Consider the following 17393-nt stretch of genomic DNA (forward strand, 5'->3'; position numbering starts at 1 on the left):
CACTGCACTACACTAAAGGACACTACACTACACTGAACTACACTAAAGGACACTACACTACACTACACTGCACTACACTACACTCAACTACACTAAAGGACACTACACTAAAGGACACTACAGTACACTAAAGGACACTACACTAAAGGACACTACACTGCACTACACTAAAGGACACTACACTAAAGGACACTACACTAAAGGACACTACACTACACTAAAGGACACTACACTACACTGAACTACACTAAAGGACACTACACTACACTGAACTACACTAAAGGACACTACACTAAAGGACACTACACTGAACTACACTAAAGGACACTACACTAAAGGACACTACACTACACTAAAGGACACTACACTACACTGAACTACACTAAAGGACACTACACTACACTGAACTACACTAAAGGACACTACACTACACTAAAGGACACTACACTAAAGGACACTACACTGCACTACACTAAAGGACACTACACTACACTAAAGGACACTACACTACACTGAACTACACTAAAGGACACTACACTAAAGGACACTACACTAAAGGACACTACACTACACTAAAGGACACTACACTAAAGGACACTACACTACACTAAAGGACACTACACTACACTAAAGGACACTACACTACACTGAACTACACTAAAGGACACTACACTAAAGGACACTACACTACACTACACTGAACTACACTAAAGGACACTACACTACACTGAACTACACTAAAGGACACTACACTACACTAAAGGACACTACACTAAAGGACACTACACTAAAGGACACTGCACTACACTAAAGGACACTACACTGCACAACACTAAAGGACACTACACTACACTGAACTACACTAAAGGACACTACACTACACTAAAGGACACTACACTACACTGAACTACACTAAAGGACACTACACTAAAGGACACTACACTACACTGAACTACACTAAAGGACACTACACTACACTAAAGGACACTACACTAAAGGACACTACACTGCACTACACTAAAGGACACTACACTGCACAACACTAAAGGACACTACACTACACTGAACTACACTAAAGGACACTACACTAAAGGACACTACACTGCACAACACTAAAGGACACGACACTACACTAAAGGACACGACACTACACTAAAGGACACTACACTACACTAAAGGACACTACACTGAACTACACTAAAGGACACTACACTAAAGGACACTACACTAAAGGACACTACACTAAAGGACACTACACTAAAGGACACTACACTGCACTACACTAAAGGACACTACACTAAAGGACACTACACTGCACTACACTAAAGGACACTACACTAAAGGACACTACACTACACTAAAGGACACTACACTAAAGGACACTACACTGAACTATACTAAAGGACACTACACTAAAGGACACTACACTACACTAAAGGACACTACACTATAATATTGGCGTACATACATGAAGTATTAGTGTAGTATGTGTACGTATATATTATTGGCGTACATACATGAAGTATTAGTGTAGTATGTGTACGTATATATTATTGGCGTACATACATGAAGTATTAGTGTAGTATGTGTATGTATATGTTGGTATTTGCGTATTTAAGTATTTTTGGGCGTAAAGGACAAAAATGCATTGGAAGTAATTCACCAAAACTTTCATCTCCTGACATGCAGTATTTGGCTTGGGGGGGGGCTTTTGTAGCCAAACCACCCCCACCCCCACCCCGTTGGCGGCTGCTGGTAAAAGTGGAGAAGGATGTGTTAGTAATTAGCAGCACCCGTCCTGCCGCCGTGTCACCCCCTAAATCCTGTCCTTTACTCCCACCCCGTCCCCCGTCCCTCCCCCCCAGGCTGGAGACGATTTACAGCGACTCCATCCGGAAAGCTGAGCTGGAGGCCCGACTGCAGTATCTGAAGGTGACTTTACAACTTCTTAGCACACAAAACCACCCCCCCCCCCACCCCACCTGTCGCCCCCACCTGTCGCGTCCAGACGGCACGCTCCCTGGCATTCTTGCCGCCAAGTGGCCGAGCAGCGGCGCTTTTTCCCTCCCCAAAAGGACCCTCGGCAGCTGCGCCGCTAATCCGGCCGCCTCCTCCGCCACTAATCCAGCGTTTTGCGGATGAAGGGCAGCCATTACAAGCACTTAAAGACTCGTAGTCTACCAAAGTGGTCCAGGTCTGGCGCTAATGTCTTTTATCCTCCCGTGTAGCAAACCCTCCACGAGAAGTGGGACGAGTATCGCTCGCTGATGGTCCAGGAGCAGAGGCTCGTTCACGGTAAGCGTCCGGCAAACCAACAAACCAATTTCAAGTCATCCAAGATGATCGGAAGAACGCGTTTTCCCAAATGCTAAAAACAAACCACCGCTTTGGAATCTCGCTTAAAACACACAACTTTTTCACAAATGTTTTAAGTTCACTCAATGTACTTTTTTTCACGTTAACTCATTTTTGCTAACAGGTTTTTGAACATAAAAACAATGTTGAATTTTTAAGTCCGCTAAATTTTGTTGTGAAAATTTCTAATTTTAAAATCAACTTCGACATTTTTTTTTTCATTGAAATTTTTTTCTAAAACATCCAAGACGATCTAGTTTTCATTAAGTTTTTTGTACCTCAGTCCACAATTTTTTTTAAAGAAAGATGATTTTTGAGTCTTCTTAAACTATTTCATACAATTATTCTTAAAACATTTTAAAAAATTACTGTCAAAGATGAGTTAGCAAATTTTTTCCATTTTTTTTTCATTTCACTAACTTTTTTTTAACATGAAAAACAATTTTGAATGTGCTAATGTTCTCTAAATTATGCTGTAAAACATTCAAAAAACGTTAAAATCTACCTCTACATTTTTTTAATTAAAATAAATTTTGAAAAACATCCAAGACAATTTAGTTGTCATTAAACATTTTTTTTTTGAAAAAGATTTTTTCTAAGAAATCTCAAGGAAATTTTAAAACAATTAAAATAATTATAAAAATATCTAGGCAATTTTTTTAAACATTATAAAAGCTTTGAATTTTAAAAAATATTTTAGGTCCACAATTTTTTTTAAATCAACTTCCTCATTTAAAAAAAACTGTTTTTGAAAAATATGTTTTTAAAAATATCAATTATAATCATTTCTTTTCTGAAAACTTTTTGAAAAAATTGTACTTTTTTAAACATTCAAGACGATTTCAATTTTGTAATGTTGTTTGAAAAACTTCTTTAAAATTTCTTAATTTTTTTATGTTTAAATTTAGCAATTTTTTTTTCAAACATCATAAACAATTTTGCGTGTTTTGCGTGCGGCAGGCATCGTGATGTGCGACGGCACCGTGTACGAGTCCCTGGAGTCGGCGGGCGTGTACGGCAGCCTGGGCGCCCCCAGCCCCGCCTCTCTCCGGTCGCCGCTTCGCACCAGCAGCACCGGCAGCAGCGCCAGCGTCCTCAGCGCGGCCACGGACGACGACCCGCTCTACCAGACGTGCTCGTACCAAGCGGGGGGCGACTCTGACGGCGGGCGCAAACCGCCGGCGCCGCCCGCCAGGAAGCAGCGCGTGCGGCCCGCCAGCGAGCTCTTCACGTCGGCCAAGACGCACCTGACCCGCAGCGCCAGCACTCGCAGTTACGTGCGCGGGGCCTCGCCGACGCCGCCCGCCACCGCCGCCGACAAGTCGTCGGGCTTGGCCGCGTTGCAGAGGAAGCACAGGAACTTCCGAAGGCGCTTCCTCAAGTTCATCCCGGGCTTGAACAGGCCGCTGGAGGAGGAAGAGAGCAAACTGTGACACCACTTCCTGCCGAGACTGTCAAAGTAAAATCCCAAAGAAGCGACCAAAGGCTGCTTTTTGTTGCCAGCTGTACAAAACTTTACTTTCCCGTTTTTGTGGTTTTAAGTTATTTATTTATTTCAACGGACGATTGTTTATTTTTAGTTTTTTTTTGTTTGTTGACGTTTTTAAGGCATGCAAAACTTTATTTGTGACTTTGTTGTACAAGTCGTAGACAAAGGCTTTATTTGATACCAATCACTTCCTAGTTTTTCCCTGCCAAAGAACCTGTTCAAAACATTAAAAAGCAAATGTTTCCAATATTTAACACTCTCTTTTTCTTTGTCGGACTTACAGGAAAGTTTTGGGGGTATATTTTAGAAGCTTTTGGTGAAATCTAAGCTGGTAAATATGTAAGAATGTTAAAGAAAACAGCCAGCAGATGACATTTTGGTTAGGAATATTTGACTTTACAGCACATAATATGACGCAAAAATGCTTTAAAAGTACATTTTGGAAGCTTTTGGTGAAATCTAAGCTGGTAAAATCAGATTTTCAATTCAGCAGATGATATGCAGTGTTTGCTATATTTGAGTTATGTCACGTAATATATGTTAGGAAAGCTTTTGGTCAAATCTAAGCTGGTAAATATGTACAAATCTAAAAAAAAATTTAAAAAAAGCCAGTTATTATGTCACGTAAGATCTTTGAAAGTACATTTTACAAGCTTTTGGTGCAATCCAAGCTGTCATATTCAAATAAGTTTAAATCAAGCAGACGATATTTTTGGTTGGTACATTTGAGTTATGTGACGTAAAATGTTAGGAAAGCTCTTTAAAAGTATTCTTTAGAAGCTTTTGGTGAAATCTAAGATGATAACTATGTACAAATCTTTTTTTTTCTAAGCTGGTAAATCAGAATGTTGAAATAAACCCTATTTTCAATCCAAAACGTGATATTTTTGATAATTTTTTTATATTGAATGTTAGCAAAGCTCTTTAAAAGTATATTTTGGAAGATTCTTTTGAAATCTAAACTGGTTAAAAATAGCAGAATATAAAACTAACCCATATCTTTAATCCAGCAGACGATTTTGTTGGGGATAATTGGGTTGTCACACAATATGTCACAAAATCTCTCTTTAAAAGTATATTTTACAAGCTTTTGTTGAAATCTAAGATGGTTAAAAATAAAGTAATATAAAAACTACATATGTGTTCAACCCACTAAATGGCATTTTTGTTGGGGGTATTTGAGTTATGTCATTTAATGTGTCAGAAAAGCGCTTTAAATGTATATTTAGGAGGCTTTTGGTGAAATCTCAGCCGGTTCAAAATAGCAGAATATAAAACTAACCCATGTCTTTAATCCAGCAGATGCCATTTTTGTTGGTGATATTTGGGTTATGTCATTTAATGTGTCGCGAAAGCTCTTTGAAAGTATATTTTGGAAGCTTTTGGTGAAATCTAAGTGCGTTAAAAAGATCAGAATATAAAAATAACCCATGTCTTTAATCCAGCATACGCCATTTGGGTTATGTCATTTAATTGCAAAAGCTCTTTGAAAGTATATTTTGGAAGCTTTTGGTGAAATCTAAGTGCGTTAAAAAGATCAGAATATAAAAATAACACATCAGATGATTTTTGCTTGGGGATACATGAGTTGCCTTATTAAGTTCTTACTAATCCTGATTGGTTTATACCATATATTTACTTTGGGGGGGGGGGGGACAAGAGTAGCATGCTTGGTTGTATTTCCCCAAAGTGGGATAAATAAAGTACTTTTCTTCGGGAAGCACAAGGCTCTTTGGTCGGTGGTCTACAAGCATGCGTTCCTAATTGGTGCAAGGAAAGTTCACGTTTTTCCCAGGAAGTTTTTTCCACAGGCAAATACAGAAAAAAGTTTGTGCGGTCATCATCCGGAGACTCGGGTCTTGACTGGGGGGGGGCCGAGGGAGGAGGTTTTGAAGTGTGAGGTGTTGAGAATGGAAGTGTTGTATCAACGCTGAGCCACTCCATTGTCAGGACGACGGCGTGGAGGAGGAATGCGGATTGGACGGAATTCCAAGCACTTTCTCTCCTGCAGCTGATGGCCACATATTCCCACGGCTGCTTCGCTTTTGTCCGCCTTTTCATCCCCGGCCGACCTCTAGAGGTCACGCTCAGCGCCCTGGATCCCTTTTGTGGAGAGGGGACGGCATTGGGACTCCAACCCCCGGCACTCATTGCGTCCCGTTGTGGTCACATTAATGGAAACAATGCAGGCCGGCTCGTTAGCACCGGGGCGCTGATTGGGCCATTTTTGCTCATCATTACATCTCAGTGGCTGGTGGGGGGGGTCGTCCAGTCCGGAATACTTAAATGGCACCCCGTGGTGAAATGCCAGCTGTTGACCAAAGTCCAAACTTGTGTGCTTTGCCTTTTCGTGCCTCCACTAAATCACTTCCCACTTTGGCTCCACATCCCGCTTCCAAGAATCTTCCGGAAGCTAACGAGGCCGAGCTAGCCACAAGGAGCTGACGGTGCTTAGCTGAGGCCTTCCAGTCGGGATGGAGCCGCTCACGGCAAACGTGAGGTGACAATGTCCACAAAGGCTTGGCCAGGAGCCAACGTTAGACTTTTCATTTTATGGAACCTTTTTCCCCTCAAGGGAAAACATTTTCAATAACTTTTTTTAATTTCACCAGGACATTATGAATGATATTTTTTTTTCCAGAATTTTCTTTGAAAATTATTTTCCAGAACATTTGTCCAGGGTGTACCCCGCCTCTCCCCCAAAGTCAGCTGGGATAGGCTCCGGCATGCCCGCGACCCGTGAAGAAAAGGGTATAGAAACGGGATGGATTTTTTTTAAATAAAAAAATAACACTTCTTGATTGATTTTCTTCCTGAAGAATTTTTTTTTAATAACTTTCAAAACCACATCAATTATTTTTGGGACAATTACATAAAAATATATATTTTTTTAAATAATATGTTTTTCAAACAAATCTGTCAAGAAAAGTTAATGTTTTGAATAACATATTTTTAAAATTACATTGCAACATATGTTTTTCAACAAAGAACATTTTAAAGAAATATATTAATATAATATAATATATATATAACAGTTTTTATCAAATAACTTTTCTTGAAAATTATTTTCAATATTTTTTCCAAGAATATTTCTTGAACATTTTATGAAAAACGTTGTTAATTAAATAAATGTTTTCATATTTTTGTGAAAATTAATGTTAATCTAATTTGATGAATATATATAAATAATAAAACATTTCATTTTTAAGAATATTTTCTGGAAAAAATGATTTTTTTATCAAGAGCATTATATATTTAGTTTTTGAAAAATAATTAACATTTTTGAAAATGATTTCTTAACTATTTTTTTCACCAACATAATTTGACATTTTTTAAAGATCATTAAAAAAATCTTAAAAATACATTTAAAACATTGGAAAATTTTGAACATTTGCAAAATTGCATTAAAAAAAAAAACCATTTTGGAGACCATTTTGAGTTTTTCAACAAAGAACAAGTGGTGCCAAAGAGGAAGTGGTGTCTGTGGCTTTGGTTTGGCACACAGGACCATAAAGATAAGACTCCAAACCATTTGCATCCACGTTGCCATGGAGACAAACGGAAGCATAAACTGAGCAAACAAGAAAGCTTTCCAACGGGCGGTGGCAAGCAGCTGCTAGCTACGTTAGCTATGTTAGCTTTGAAAAGTTTGTTGCTAAACGTTGGGATTTGGGAGTGCGGCGTGTCTAACGTTGGCTCCGGTGATGTCAGCAGCGAAGCCAACGGAAGGACATCTGCGTTACATAAAAGCTGCGACAGCTGCGAGGCCGCGCGGGCGAAAAAGAAGGCCGGCCCTCAAAGACAATGGCAGGAAGCGTCCCGGACTTCGTCTCAGAACATTTCATGTTTTTTTCCTGGAAAAGTCCAGCAACGTGAACACTTGTGGAGCAAACAACGTCTCCGTGAGCGGCAGCAGAGGACACGCGGAGACTTGGCAGAGGGCTCCGCAAGGCGCCAGGAAGAAGGCGTGACGTTGTGGTGACGATCTGGATAGAGGTGCACATCCATACAGGAAGTTACTTCTTACAACGACAGAGGAAAATGTCCACTTTGGACAAGATGGATGTTTCTAACCTCCTTTTTCAACAAACGCTACAACTCCACAACAATGTGGGATCACTTTTTCATTATCAAAATCTTCATACATTTACATACTATTAATAATAAAAGTAAACATTTTTGGGGGGGGTTATCCTTTGAGATTAAAAATAATTTTAAAATGTATTAAATTAAAAACGTAATTAAAAAAATATGTAATTACAATACAAATGTAAATTAAATTACATTTCTTAAATTTCTATACTAATACTTTAAAATACAATTTTGGGTGGGGGGTAAAATTATTATTTCAGAATAATAATAATTTTAAAATGCATTAAATTAAAAACCTAATTAAAACATTTCAATGTAATTAGAATAAAAATAAAAAAATTACATGAAAATTTTAATTTAATGAAAATTACTTTTTTCAAGTTGTCATTTCATTACAATAAAAAAAAATCTTAAGAAAAAATCCATAATCTTAATCAAATATTATTATTAATAGTACAGTAATATTTAAAAATATTTAATTATTTGACTCATTTACAATAAAAAAAATAAATCATAATTAAATAAAAATGATTTTTTTCATGTTGTCATTTCATTACAATAAAAAAATTATTAAAGAAAAAAATATCTTAAATATTCAAATATTATTAGTAGTAGTACATTCATATTAAAAAATATTAAATTATTTGAATAATTTACAATTAAGAAAAATAAATCATAATCAATGTTTAAAAAATATTTATAAAATGAAATATTTTTTTAAAATATTGTTTTGTGCTGAGATTAGTCTTATTAGTCTTATTTTTTCAGAATTATTAATAATCTAATTATTAATAATTAAATAAATAAAAATGGCTATTTATTTCTAACATTTTAATCTTGTGATTTAATATTCTGAGAAAAAAATGTTAATCTTAAGAGGCTGGAGTAAAAAAGAGAGTGACGTGGTCATGCTGAAACCAGTTCCAGCGGGGATGTTTTTGTTGTCGTTTGTCGTTGTGGAAGGACGACAAAGAGGAGAAGTGAAACATTCCATTCTTATTTTCTCTTCCAGAACTTTCTACTGGCACCCAGGCGGGCAAAGTTTGGGTTTGGGATTTGTCTTCACCCATTTGGACGCGTCGTGTGCCAGCGAGCTCGCACACATCCAGGAAACTTTGAGCGCATGTGGAAAAAAAAACAACCTCCCTCAAAAAAAAAAAATCATTGAGGAAAAATGTGAAGAGAAAAAAAGCGCAGAGCCAGCATGTGTGAGTCAGCGATGGCGACGGTCCCGCTTGGGGTCTCAGAGTCCAAACAGAAAGCATGGGAGCCTGCCAGGACTCACTGGACTTTCCTGGAGGTGTTCAGCTCCGTCCTCAAGGCTTTGGAACACTTCCTGTTCTGTTCTTTCTCTTTCCCGTGCTTTTGGGAACAACAATCCCCGCCTTTCTCCAAAGCGGCGGCGACGGGAAAACCTCGAAGAGATGCAAATCTAAAAGCATCGTTTGATCCGCTTCCAGGTCACATGTGCTTCCAATTGTTTGTCAGTGGAAACTCCAAAGTCAAACACCCCCCCACAAACAGAAAAAAAAATCTTTCTATGATTTCCTCAATGTTCCAATCAGCAAGTCACAATCTTGGAACACCAGAGGTGGATTTTTGGGAAAAACAAAACACAAAACCCAAAGCCCACCAAAACCAAAACCTCAACATGACCCTCGCTCTAACTAAAACCCAAACAAACACAACCTGAACCAAGACCCCAACAAAACCTTAGCTCTAACTGAAACCCAAACAAAACACAAAACCTATAGCCCACCAAAACCAGCACCCTAACTCTAACCAAAACCTGAAAAAAACAAAACCCAAGCACCACAAAAACTAGCACCCTAACCGAAACTTGAACCTGAACAAAATCAAAACCCAGACCCCAACATAACCCTAGCTCTAACTAAAACCCAAACAAAAACCAAAACACAAAACCCATAGCCCAACAAAACCCAAACCAAAACCCTAACTCTAACTGAAACCCAGACAAAACACATGACCCACCAAAAGCAGCACCCTAACTCTAACCAAAACCTGAACAAAACCCAAACACCACCAAAACTAGAACCCTAACTCTAACCAAAACCTGAAAAAAAACCAAGCTCCACCAAAACCATCACCCTAACCGAAATGTAAACCTGAACAAAATCAAAACCCAAACCAAAACCCCAACATAACTCTAGCTCTAACTAAAACCCAAACTAAAACCAAAACATAAAAGCCAAAGCCCAACAAAATCTGAACCAAAACCCCAATAAAACTTTAACTCTAACTAAAACCCCAACAAAACCTTAACTCTAACTGAAACCCAAACAAAACACAAAACCTATAGCCCACCAAAACCAGCACCCCAACTCTAACCAAAACCTGAAAAAAAACAAAACCCAAGCACCACCAAAACCAGAACCCTAACCGAACCTTGAACCTGAACAAAATCAAAACCTGAACCAAAACACCAACAAAACCTCAACTCTAACTAAAACCCAAACAAAAACCAAAACACAAAACCAATATCCCAACAAAACCCGAACCAAAACCCTTACTCTAACTGAAACCCAAACAAAACACATAACCCACCAAAACCAGCACCCTAACTCTAACCAAAACCTGAACAAAACACAAACGCCACCAAAACTAGAACCCTAACTCTAACCTGAACAAAATCCAAACACCTCCAAGAAGCCAAATCAGAACCAAAACACACACCCCACCTAACTATAACTAAAACCCAACCAAAATCTACACCCACCAAAAGCCTAACTCTAAAACCAATACCAAATTCCTAATCCTGACTGTATCGAAAACCCGAACCAAAACCATAACTCTAATCGTTCAAAAGCCAAACCTTTGTCAGACTGCACATCACATACCATTCTACAAGCTGTGTGTGTGTGTGTGTGTGTGTGTGTGTGTGTGTGTGTGGGCAGCCCAAGATGGAGGAATGTGCGGGTGGGAGGGGGTCAAAGGGACACATTGGACATAGTTGTCCCTCACACTGAAAAGATGTTGTCCTGCTGGATGACAACAAGCAGCATGAAGACAAAGCTGATTATTCAGCATGAGGGCTCACTATGTGTCAATGACGTCAGCAAGCCATTTTGTTTTACGCTCTCCTACGTCAACAGCATCTTCAGTGGAGCCCATAATACGCACGAGTACTATTAGTCACAATATATACGTCAATACTGTTAGACATAATAGTACTGTAGACACCACTACCAGTATAACCAGGAAACATGGCAGTAGGTTCTTAAAGAACAGCTGAACACTCCTGTTATGTAGAGGATCTTTGACTATTGCATTTTTGCAGTAGTATTATAAACCTACTGCAATATAGATCCCATACATGACAGAAGCGCTGCACCGTCATTTTTAAGCTCGTCCAACCGAAAAACTGGAAAAAAGATCCTCTGTGTCTGCTCTGGGGTCATTTACGTGCCGTTTTAGACCCGCGGGCCGCTAGTAGTGTCACAATAAGTCAAATAAACACTTACCGTCATGTTGGGATGCTGCCCTCTAGCGGTCAATCAGCTCAATGACAAGAGCGGTGGTTCTGGCTTGGCGTTAACGCGGTGAAATATACCCTCCATTCCTGGATGACTCTTATCCTCACTGGGGTCGCTGGTATGCTGGAGCCTATCCCAGATGTCCTTGGGTGAAAGGCGGGGTACATCCTGGATTAGCTAGCAACATACCATGATGTAAAATAATGTGTCACAAAGGATACAGTCTGAAGATTACCGTCAGAAAGTGAACTCTTGGGTTGACAGGTGTGCTGTGGCTTTACTACACTATCCGTATTAATATCAAAGTAATATCATATCTTAATATCATCAAAAAACTATTTTTTAAACCGAACGTGGCGGTTCAGTCTTCGTTGCTTTGGCCTTCTTCCTGTCGAGATTGCCGCGCTATTCGATGACCAATTAGGGGGTGCAGCGATGTCACGTGCCTCACCACGACGCATTTAGGTATGTTTGGATTTTTCCCTACCAAACAGAAATCACCGATGGAAAGTAAAAATAACGTGTGTACATTTGTAAGCATACTGGTGCAATAAATGACTATCACGAAGGAAATAAATTAATTCCTTTTGTGACACATTTTAAACTATGTTTTTTTTTTAAAACTGCAGTTTAGTTTTTCCACCAGAAATGTCCCGGACAAAGCCGGATGTAATTAAGTCACAGGTTGTTGTGTAATCCTCGTTGCATTCCTGACTTTTGGAGCCTCTAGCATTGTGTGGCCCATTGTTTTAGTAACACAAATAACTATACCGGCGTTAAATTATTGTGCCATAATGGGATCATAATTCATACTGTAAAGACCCACAGCTGGTGGGTGCTGTCGAGTGACAAGCTTGAAGGTCACCATTCCCCGCATCCTGGTTCACCACCAGGAGAGAGGGCGCTGTAAGCTAAAGAGATGAGATAATGTTTCTGCAACTGGCCAAAGATCTCCATTCATTCTAGCTACTGAATTTCTATTCTGGTTGCATTATTACATGAATTCAAGTAAATATAGTTTATACTAAGCTAACTTACATTTAACTTACACTGACAAAATGAAAGCTGTCAAAAAAAACAGGTAGTTTTTCCCAGAGTAAACCAAAACATGCATGTTTTTGGAATGTGGGAGGAAACCGCACTAAATCCATGCAAACTCCACAAAGATGCCCAGATTCCAAAGCTAGATTCCAGGTTTTCCCGATCTGACTGTGTGGCCAACATGCTAGCCACTCCAAACAAAACAAGTAGAGTTTCAATAAAGACAGAGCTTTACATGCCATGTTTTATTCAAATTTCATGAACAACTTGAACTTTGAACTGAACAACATTGGAATGCTTTTAAGAACAACTTTACCGTTTCTTTCTTTTAATATTCTTCTCCTTCCTCCTCTCCTTCGCCCTCAATGGAGTCGACGCCCACCTCCTCGTAATCCTTCTCCAGGGCGGCCATGTCCTCCCTGGCCTCGGAGAACTCGCCCTCCTCCATGCCCTCGCCCACGTACCAGTGGACGAAGGCGCGCTTGGCGTACATCAGGTCAAACTTGTGGTCCAGGCGGGCCCAGGCCTCGGCGATGGCGGTGGTGTTGCTCAGCATGCACACGGCCCTCTGGACCTTGGCCAGATCTCCGCCGGGGACCACGGTGGGCGGCTGGTAGTTGATGCCCACCTTGAAGCCGGTGGGGCACCAGTCCACAAACTGGATGGTGCGCTTGGTTTTGATGGTGGCGATGGCGGCGTTGACGTCTTTGGGCACCACGTCGCCACGGTACAAGAGGCAGCAGGCCATGTACTTGCCGTGGCGGGGGTCGCATTTCACCATCTGGTTGGCGGGCTCGAAGCAGGCGTTGGTGATCTCGGCCACGGACAGCTGCTCGTGGTACGCCTTCTCAGCAGAGATGACGGGGGCGTAGGTGGCCAGGGGGAAGTGGATACGGGGGTAGGGCACCAAGTTGGTCTGGAACTCGGTCAGATCCACGTTGAGGGCGCCGTCGAAACGAAGGGAGGCCGTGATGGAGGACACGATCTGACCAATGAGCCTGTTCAGGTTGGTGTACGTGGGACGCTCGATGTCCAGGTTCCTGCGGCAGATGTCGTAGATGGCTTCGTTGTCCACCATGAAGGCGCAGTCGGAGTGCTCCAGGGTGGTGTGGGTGGTCAGGATGGAATTGTAGGGCTCCACCACGGCGGTGGACACCTGAGGGGCCGGGTAGATGGAGAACTCCAGCTTGGACTTCTTGCCGTAGTCCACCGACAGACGCTCCATCAGCAGGGAAGTGAAACCGGAGCCGGTGCCGCCTCCGAAGCTGTGGAACACCAGGAAGCCCTGGAGGCCCGTGCACTGGTCCGCCTGAGGACACAAAAGACCAAGGACATGGATCAGGACCTCTAATGGTCAAAGTAACCTTCAGCATTTATATGATTTCTGAATTGTTCTGTCCTCCTGTTTCCATGTCAGCTTTCTTCCAGAGCTTCCACGGCATCAACAGCATCTCAACTTGCTACAGACAGTTTCTGCACTCCAAAATGGACGTTTGCCAAACTACACACCAGTTTGCGGATCCTGTCCAGCACCAGATCGATGATCTCCTTGCCGATGGTGTAGTGTCCACGGGCGTAGTTGTTGGCGGCGTCCTCCTTGCCGGTGATCAGCTGCTCGGGGTGGAAGAGCTGGCGGTAGGTTCCAGTGCGCACCTCATCTAGAAAAAAAGCCACAATATTCAAGTTAGTGCCATTTTTTCTATATTATATATAATAATTAAGTATATACAAAAACTATTTTCTGGCATTTATCCTTTATAATTAGTTAAAAAAAACATATTTTCTAGTCAAAAAAAGATAAAGGTTTGCTGCATGCTTTAAATGGAGAGGAAGCAGCGCCATCTGGTGGACATTTTTAAAAATCTAATTGAAAGCCAGCAGTCCAAATTGGAATGCTCACATATGGGATTGTTGTAGTTTATGTAGTTTATTTTTCTTCACTGTAAAGCATCTGAGTATTCTGAAAAGCACTATACAAATAAAACGTATTATTATTGTAAAACATCGCTTATTACACAACAGCCGCAGCTATGGTGGACTACATGTGTTTACCGATGACAGTGGGCTCCAGGTCCACAAAAACTGCTCTGGGCACGTGTTTTCCCGCTCCGGTCTCGCTGAAGAAGGTGTTGAAGGAGTCGTCGCCTCCTCCGATGGTCTTGTCGCTGGGCATCTGTCCGTCCGGCTGGATGCCGTGCTCCAGGCAGTAGAGCTCCCAGCAGGCATTGCCGATCTGAACGCCAGCCTGGCCAACATGGATGGAGATACACTCGCGCTGTGGAGAGAAACCATTTAAGAGTTATGTGTGGTTGGAAAAAGCTGGTGGAGCTTTACAATACGTCAGTCTCTCTAAAAAAAAAAATAAAAATCAAGACCACTTTTTGACTGTTGTATTGACATTATAGTAACATGCACATTCCCACTTTGTCTGACTCTGCAGACAATCCCCGGCCGTAACCATGGCGACTGTGAGCAATAGTTGACAGGGCATCAGTGTTGGGTTACTAGCATAAATGTTTTAAAGTCTCATGGCAACAGCGACCCCATCCTCCCGCCCCTTTCCTACGCTGGGATTGGGTGTCTCTGGGCGTGGGTGACGTCAATCATCATGGCCATCATCCCCATCAGACTTTAAAACTAAATAATGTTAACACGGGTGCTAATAAAGTTTCGTTTGAAGTAAAATACAGCATCAACGTTGACTTGTACACGCGTTTAATTAAAAAAATACGGCTTAGTCACTTTAGACATTGCCGCTACGCGTCCACCCTAGAGTTTATAACAAAATGTAACACATTTCGAACACAATTATATTCAAATTGTATTACCGCTTGTATATATCCGCCATTTTCCCCATCCTAGTATTGCCCACCTCTCTAAATGGCTACTGGGTGGGACACAAGCCGGCAAAGTATCCCGTTAAGTTTTTAAACACAGCTTACCATTTTGCTTCGGTCGAGTAGTGAGAAAGGAAGAGTTTAGAAGACGGTCCGTTTAGGAAAGTCTTACAATTCGACAATAATGGGGTCGATGTAAGATGTAATGGCGCTCGCCCGGGTGGACGTCGCTATTTATCTCAGCGAGACCCTCGCGCCGCTGCCGGCAGTGTCAGCCATTGGCCGAGCGCCGCCGCTGCGCCTTTTGAGTGCTCACTTACTAATGGTCCGTTGCCTGTCAGTCAAGCGCGTGCAAGGCTTAGACGCTTTTCTATTGGCCGATACGAAGTGCGGTCACACAAACCTCCTCCCTGACCCCACCCTGCATTGTGCAGCTGCAAGTGTGGAGGGAAAAAATGCTGCGTAATTTCATCGTGATGCTAGCAGCAAAGACGTAGCCTAGACTGACATATGGCGGGAATAATCTTGAATAAAACAGACTATTTAACCTACTAACATTATTAACTGGACTAGCTTTTGTCTGTTTAATGTATTTGTCAACAACCATTACTGATTATTGTAAATAAATCCCGGATGTTCCACAGTGGGACTTTTCCCTACATCCACGCAAGTAAACGGACAGGCGGACAACGTTATTGATTTCTGTTGCCTCCTGCATAATACATGGGATTGATGCCGGGACACCTGCCAACTCATTACCCATCAACTGTACAGTGCAGTCCACCCATCCTCCACTTAAAGTCGGCCTACATTACTGTTTCGCCCCATTCAGCAAAAAGCCACCATGCAGTTTAATTGTGTTTTCTTTTAGCGATCAATGCATATAAAATATCCATCATGGCATTCATTTGCAGCCTAAATACTCATTTCTACGCTCAAAAACCTTCAATTTAGCAGACAAACGAGGTCAACCCGTCCAGTCATGGAAAGGCACAGATGGCCCCCCCCTCCCATCCCTCCTCCTCCCAAGACTTAACGGTTGCCAAGGGGATGAATAGCTCCGTTGCCTGGATACAGCCCCAGTGTCCCGCATAACACCGCCTTTATCTGCTTAGTCACATGACCCCAGCTTAAATAGCAGCCACCCTGCAGCAGCTGCCCCCGCGAGGACCGCCGGCCGGGGTGGGGCACGCAAGGCGACCAGGCCGTACACTTGAGGATGTCGGCCTTTGGGGAATAGCGACAAATAAACGGAAAATACTCCATAAACGAAAGGCAGGAGTTGGACGACAAGCCTGAAACGTTCCGCCTGTACACTTGACTGATGACCACAGTTTCACCCCGGAACAGACTATTTCTATTCCTCCGTGTGGTCACGCATCCAGCATGTGTCGCTGGGGTTTGCGTTGACTTTGGCGGCAGGAAAAAGAGCGCTCCCACCTTGCCAGCATTCTCCTCTCGGACTGCAGCTGCTGCCGTGGACCCTCCCTTCCCCACAGCTGACGTGGGGGAGCACAGAAGACCAGAGAATGGAAGCCAAAGCTTCACTTCCTGTGTCTTCTTCCTTCATCACAGAGGACCATATTCATGACAAACGTAGCCACAAAGACAGTACACAGTACAAATCAAATAAGTACAACTTACTCATGTACGGACAGAATATTTTTCTTATGTTATTTTAGTCCACTTGGGAATAGCTTGTGTACATTTTTTCAATTTTCTAAAAAGAAAAAATCTAAAAAAAAAAATCATAAAAAATTGCAAGTGAAATAAAAAAAGGGAAAATGTTGGTTTGTAAAGGAGAAAATGTAAAAAAAAATATGACAAGTAATTCCCAAATTGTAAAAAAAAATATATATATATACATACATTAAGAAAAAATGTAATAAAGAACAACATTTTTAAAAATTTGGCACAATTCCTAAATTGTAAAATGAAAAAAATACATAAAGAAAAATAATTTAAAAAAATAATAATAAAATAAAATTTACAACTTACTCATGTACGGACAGAATATTTTTCTTACGCTATTTTAGTCCACTTGGGAATAGCTTGTGTACATTTTTTCAATTTTCTAAAAAGAAA

The 17393-nt window shown here is 41.2% G+C and overlaps 2 protein-coding genes across 2 annotated transcripts in view; one reads left to right on the forward strand and one right to left on the reverse strand.

Annotated features, from left to right (window-relative positions):
- Positions 1-4379, forward strand: part of tamalin (trafficking regulator and scaffold protein tamalin) — an 11473-nt gene extending 7094 nt beyond the window's left edge. Inside the window, exons 6-8 of the mRNA XM_078796480.1 lie at positions 1866-1932; positions 2229-2295; positions 3316-4379. Coding sequence (XP_078652606.1) covers positions 1866-1932; positions 2229-2295; positions 3316-3788 — 607 coding nt within the window. The 3' untranslated portion in view covers positions 3789-4379. The remainder of the gene's footprint in view (positions 1-1865; positions 1933-2228; positions 2296-3315) is intronic.
- Positions 4380-12701: 8322 nt separating this feature from the next.
- LOC131104917 (tubulin alpha-1A chain) lies at positions 12702-15580 on the reverse strand. Its single transcript, XM_058052599.2, has 4 exons — positions 15414-15580; positions 14524-14746; positions 13981-14129; positions 12702-13780 (listed from the first exon to the last, which is right to left on the reverse strand). Exons 1-4 carry the CDS (start codon positions 15414-15416, stop codon positions 12800-12802), a joined length of 1356 nt encoding a protein of 451 aa, XP_057908582.1. The 5' UTR covers positions 15417-15580; the 3' UTR covers positions 12702-12799.
- Positions 15581-17393: the final 1813 nt, after the last annotated feature.

This window comes from Doryrhamphus excisus, linkage group LG15 (assembly GCF_037039965.1).
Source record: "Doryrhamphus excisus strain RoL-2023G ecotype Guam linkage group LG15, RoL_Dexc_Guam_v1.1, whole genome shotgun sequence".
In the NCBI taxonomy this organism is placed as follows: domain Eukaryota; kingdom Metazoa; phylum Chordata; class Actinopteri; order Syngnathiformes; family Syngnathidae; genus Doryrhamphus; species Doryrhamphus excisus.